This window comes from Ciona intestinalis, unplaced genomic scaffold, assembly GCF_000224145.3.
Source record: "Ciona intestinalis unplaced genomic scaffold, KH HT000160.1, whole genome shotgun sequence".
Lineage (NCBI taxonomy): Eukaryota > Metazoa > Chordata > Ascidiacea > Phlebobranchia > Cionidae > Ciona > Ciona intestinalis.
The window spans coordinates 1-5,477 of record NW_004190482.1 but is presented as its reverse complement, the minus strand read 5'-3'; the positions used below and the strand labels follow the sequence as shown (position 1 = coordinate 5,477).

The window sequence follows — 5,477 nt, the reverse complement described above, 5'->3', positions numbered from 1 at the left end:
CAGAAAAATATGAAGGTGACTTTCAATCTAAAAAAAGGGTTTTAATTTACCAATTTTTTTTAAAGTGCCCCGTGGCTGTGCCACTGGATGTTCTGGTATAAAACATTTTAATTTAATTTTATTATATTAAAGATTGGCAAGCCATACCTCGAGACTTAAATATACCAACATTTATCTAAAATTTATACCAGAATCAAAAAGTTTCAACTGTTATGTACGCCGCATATGAGGTGTGAAAATGCTTTACTTTAACTGCTGCGTTTTATCTTTTAACAGTAAGAAAAGAATGTTTTTCTGACGTTTCGACTGCCATTTTGTCAGGAAATGTGACTTGTGTTAGTAAATACATATTTCCGAATGAAGCCTTGCTGAACTGCAGGCTAAAAGTTGAAAACACAATACATTTTTCATACTGTTAAAGCTGCTAAAAGGATATTTTTACATTATGCATGGTAACAGACGACAAAATGCTTGGTTTGAATTTGCATTGAAACATTATCTTGATGATCCTTAGATAAAGAAACCCCCATGGAGGATGATGTTCCGATGAACGAAGACAGCGATACAAGTGATGTACTCTACGTCTCATCTGATGATGTCGTTACTCCGGATGAAGATGTAAATATTGTGATCCCTGGTCCTCCACATCTTGCTCCAGATGTTCCTGTCCCTCTTAATGCTCCTGCTTCTGATCCTGCTCAAGAAGATGTCAATATTGTGATCCCTGAAGATCATCCTCCTGCTCCAGAGCAAGAAGATGTTGGTACAGACGAAGTTGCAAGAGATCAGGAGGAACAAAATCTTGATGAGACAAGTTCTCCATTCACTCTTCGTCTTAGTGAGTCTTCCAGTGACATAAGCAAACCCGTTTCAGATGAAAAAGAAGAAGAGAAAGAAGATGATATTAAACTCTTTGTTTCCTCTGATAATGAGAGCAATTTCTCGGATGCAAGCCTCCAGATCTCAGAAGATGAGGATCCTCTGTTCCAGAGCTCATTGATCCGACTGAATAACGAAGAGAGCAACATCCAATCCTCTAATGATCATCTTCCCCCACATCAATTAAAAGATGAGGAGCCTCCTAAGGAGGAGACAGGAGACCCTCCTTCTGCTGATGATGGTGATCTTCATCATGTCTTTCTTGCTCCTCAAGAAGAGGACACACAAGCGGAGCATGTAGAGATACACGACATGATTGAAGAGGAAATTGTGTCCAATCCTCCAGATGAAGAAAGATCGGAAGAAGTCATCTTACCAAGCTCTGAGACTTGGAAAGAGACGGACATCATCGGCGAAACTTCTCTCATCTTCTCCATGCAACCTCCTCATCCAGGAGGAAATGATTCCGAGACTCCATTGGAACCAATTACCGATATTTCATCCGAAACTGAAATTTCTAAAACTTCATCCAAAAATCCGATTTCTGTGACTTCATCCGAGAATTCAATATCCAGGGTTTTATCAGAACGTACAGTTTCTGGAACTTCATCTCAACCCTCAATTTCTCTGGATGTCAAATCCACTGAGGCCGCCAACATTACTTCAGATGAGGATCAGCAGATGATCTCTGATGCGGATCATAGTTATGCCAAGGTGGAATCCTCATCGGAAGGGTTCGGAGCAAAAGAAACGACCCTCTCCGATCCTGGGGTCGGTGGGAAAGATGAGAAAATAGAAGTTGTTGTTTTAAGTCAAGGTAAGTATATAGGTTTATTAAATAAAACGATTTTCATTTTAAACATTTTTGAATTCCAACAAAAGTTTGCTTTTTTTGCTGTGTACTTATGGTATATTCACTACAAAAATTAAGGGTAAATGTCTCAGCTACAGCTTATGTATTACTGGGTTGTAGTAGACGGAGTTACACCGGTCGTATAAGATGGGCTTCGGGTGTTGGGTTAATCTCTGGCCTAAATCCTAGGTCCTTAACCAGGACCTCACCCATATAGAATAGAAAAATTGCTGTAGTACTTTCCAGTACAAAACATAGAAAACATATTTTACTTCAACAGAACCAACCATACCCTGTGTAAAGTCGGTTTTGCCGAAGCCCGACCTCGAACCCAAGCCAGCCCCAAAAACCCCCAAAATATTAAAAGAACCCGTTTTCATTCTCTCACCCCCAACTACAAGAAGCAGAAGACAAAGGCAAACAGGTTTGAACTGGTTTTAAGTGGTTTAAATTGGAGGCTTGAAATTGTTTCTAATTTTTTGTTATAATTTTTTTTTCGGTAATAACATGGAATGTTCTTCGATAAAACTAATATGTTTCTGTTCAAGTAGTTATGTATATTATTGTTGTTACCTTAAAAAAATCTTATTTTCTTAATAAATTGTTTTTGTAGAAACTCCAAAATCTGTGAAGAAACCGAGCACGTCGCCCATGTCGCTGCGTAATACTTCGCGTGAGTTCTATTTTTGAACCCAGTTTTTTCATGTAGAATATTTCAAAAGAAAAAAAAATCGTTTAACCTAGTATAGCTTGCTATGTTGCTGAAGCAAGCTCATACTTACAGAGATACATTAGTAAATTGAATTTAAGTGTTCTTTTTTCCGTTTGTGTGTTATGACTGTGGTGAATTGATTTATTGTAAAATTTCAACCATTTAAAAACATTGAAAGCACAAATTCAACATTTCAAATATTCCAATAGCAAAACTAACCTCTAAATTACCAACATTTAGAAAAAAGTAATTTTCTGTTTTACCCTATGTCGTTCTACACGCTGATTTAATATTAACATTGAAAATATTCCAGAAGCAAAAACTCCTCACCAAAACGATCTTCCTTTTGTCTTCTCTCCTCCAACTACAAGAGAAAAATCGCGGAGGAAGAGAATCCATCTGGAGGATCAAGAAACCACTCCCAGTAAAACGAGAAGGTAAAAACTATTTTACTTTGTGTGTCAGTGTATCTGTTTTGGTGTTCTGTGTTGGTCATCTGTCTTAATTTTTCTTGTTTTTGAAAGGTTGATAACTTGGACAACCATTAGTAACCACTGGCACTGGGTTGAGGCAATTTCCATTTGGTGCCTTTCAAATACACCCAAAATTACCCAAAGACACCTCTGCCCTCAGCGAAAGTCCTAGGTCGTGTCATATATAATAGAAACTCTATTTTAAATCCAAGCATCTTATTTTTCACAGAGTTGAGAGTCCTCCAGGTGATGAAAAGATCAAAACCAAACCCCCAATTCCAACTTCCTCGAGGAAAGTAAGAAAATCAACCGGAAGAAATTCTAAAACACCAACAAGATCAAGCGCAAGGGTTAAGGTAGACGTTAAAGTTGTTTATTACAAATGAATGAACGAATGATTGTAACTTATTTATCCTCATGTGGCAACGACAGTCGGTATAATACAGCTTATTTATTGATCTTAACGCTATTTTATGCACAGCTATGCTTTATCATTCTCTTTTACCCTTCATTTGGTAGTAAACACAGAATGTTATAACTGTAGCGTCAAGACTTGAGTGGCGTTATTAACTATTAAACACAGGAAATATGGGATGTTATATTCGTACAGTGTCCATCTTACCCCACAGTACTAAACATATTTTCCTCTCAATTCCACAGTTGTTAAAAGTCACCACAAGTGAGGATGAAGAATTACATGAAGGATCTCCTCCACAAAGTAAGAAATCACCCGTGTTGACTCCAAGTAGAATTCTAAGAGGAAGGAAACCTAGCAAGTAAGTATCTTGACGGTTGTGTGTGTTACGCCTATTTGAATCAAACTTGGTTACAATGCAAGCTCCTAAACAATGGGCCATGGTACCAGACTCTAGACAGTGCTATCGACCGTGCCCAACAAATGTAAGTGGATCTAACCTTGGCCGAGCTGTCAAGGGAAGACCTTCCATCTATTACTATTAAAGTGTTGCCTACCTTCGGGGAAGCGACAAGCTTCAACACCTGGTGAGGTCCATGCAGTAGCACCCTGGGTGTTGGGTATTGGGCCAATCTTGGCCTAAATCCTAGGACACATGGTGTGTTGCGCGATTTTTCCCACATAGAATAGAAGTTAGTGTCTCGTGTGTCTGTTGTTCTATTATGCCTTGTAGCAACAGGAATATAACGATGAGTTTATCTTTTTGACAGAGAAATCCTGGAAGAAAATCCTATATCAGTTTCGAAGACTCCATCCAGAAGAGGAGCAAAGAGTCAAACCACCGACATCCAACCTCCAGATGAAGATCAACCTGTCGTTAAAAACACTTCTTCTCGCCGAAAACGGGAGAGCGTTATTCCCGAAAAAATCCCGGCACATTCTGAGCCTCCTTTGGTGACGAGGACTTCTTCACGGAGGCGGACGACGGTTTCAAAAGATTCCTCAGATGAAGTGCCTACAGTTGGGAGGACTTCGTCGCGAAGGAGGCACACGAGAGTCGTCGACTTTCCAGGGGAGGAGCCCGCATCCGTGTCGCGATCCCGGAGAAAAAAGGGAGTGTCATCAGATGAGAGTGAGGTGGTGGGTAAGACATCGAAGCCAAGAGTTTCACCAAAAGATGAGGAAATTCATCTTTTTGAGTTGCCGGAAAAACCAGAGACTCCAGCTCAAAGTAGTCAGAAATCGAAAAAGGTTTGTTCGTGTTGAAGATTAGTGTAGAGTTTTTTAACTGTGGTACAATGGCCCCCACCCCAAGACCTGTACCTGTAGGCTTGTTTAAATGGGGTAATGATCATAAGATTAAATTCAACCAAGCCTAGTTTTGGTACAGGGCATATGTGTAACATCAAGAGGTGCCAGGGGTGGCATGTCGCTCCAAAACAGAGCCAACATATAATATATATTCGCCATATTATACTTTAACCACGACTAGGGTTTAACTGCGTTTAAAGTCACCCCAGGTTTAAAATGCGATGACTCAAAAAGTGGTTGTCTTTAAATGAACGGCAACTATTACAGGTTTAGAGACACTTATATCCATTTCTCTTTAACCTTTTTTTTATTCTTTGTGGGTGAGGTCCTTGTCAAGGACCTGGGATTTAGGCCAGATACCCAGAAAGCCCAGGGGCGTATACAAGGGGGGGGTCACGGGGGTCCGGACCCCCCCCTTTGAATATTATTTAAAAATTTTTTTTTTTTTTGTAAATTTTTTTTTTTTTTCTTTAATCTAAAGTTCCACTATTTTTGTGTTAATATTTTTACCCGGGGTTAGTATAAGGTGCTTAATCACGTGTAAAAAACTAGGGATGGGCCGAATCAGGATTCCATCAATTCGGCGTTATTCGATGCATTTTTTATTATGCAATCGAATCCGAATATGCGTGGTTGAATACGCGAGTTTCACATTAGGTTTGTAACGAAACCTAGTTCAAACAAATTCGTTCGTTAGGAATTTACTCTTGGGAAGTCAGGAACAGCAGCACCTGCGAGTTACTGAGTGGCATGTGTGTCCGCGTTTGATTTCGTAATTAAAGGCGAAAAATTGTAAAACTACTCATACTTTAATATTGCAAAATCTTTTGTAAC

The 5,477-nt window shown here is 39.3% G+C and overlaps 1 protein-coding gene across 1 annotated transcript; it reads left to right on the top strand.

Annotated features, from left to right (window-relative positions):
- The first annotated feature begins 482 nt into the window (after positions 1-482).
- LOC100176541 (polycomb group protein FERTILIZATION-INDEPENDENT SEED 2-like) lies at positions 483-4,614 on the top strand. The gene is made up of 7 exons (XM_002126599.4): positions 483-1,696; positions 2,013-2,156; positions 2,346-2,405; positions 2,758-2,881; positions 3,147-3,273; positions 3,578-3,693; positions 4,103-4,614. The coding sequence occupies exons 1-7, from the start codon at positions 529-531 to the stop codon at positions 4,596-4,598; spliced, it is 2,235 nt and encodes a 744-aa protein (XP_002126635.2). The 5' UTR covers positions 483-528; the 3' UTR covers positions 4,599-4,614.
- The last annotated feature ends 863 nt before the right edge of the window (positions 4,615-5,477 follow it).

Excerpts from the sequence above, each read along its gene's own strand:
- LOC100176541 (XM_002126599.4), top strand. The coding sequence starts at position 529 with ATGGAGGATGATGTTCCGATGAACGAAGACAGCGATACAAGTGATGTA. Across the intron at positions 3,274-3,577 it reads GATCAAGCGCAAGGGTTAAG|TTGTTAAAAGTCACCACAAG; the intron begins GTAGACGTTAAA and ends TCAATTCCACAG. Across the intron at positions 3,694-4,102 it reads AGAGGAAGGAAACCTAGCAA|AGAAATCCTGGAAGAAAATC; the intron begins GTAAGTATCTTG and ends TCTTTTTGACAG.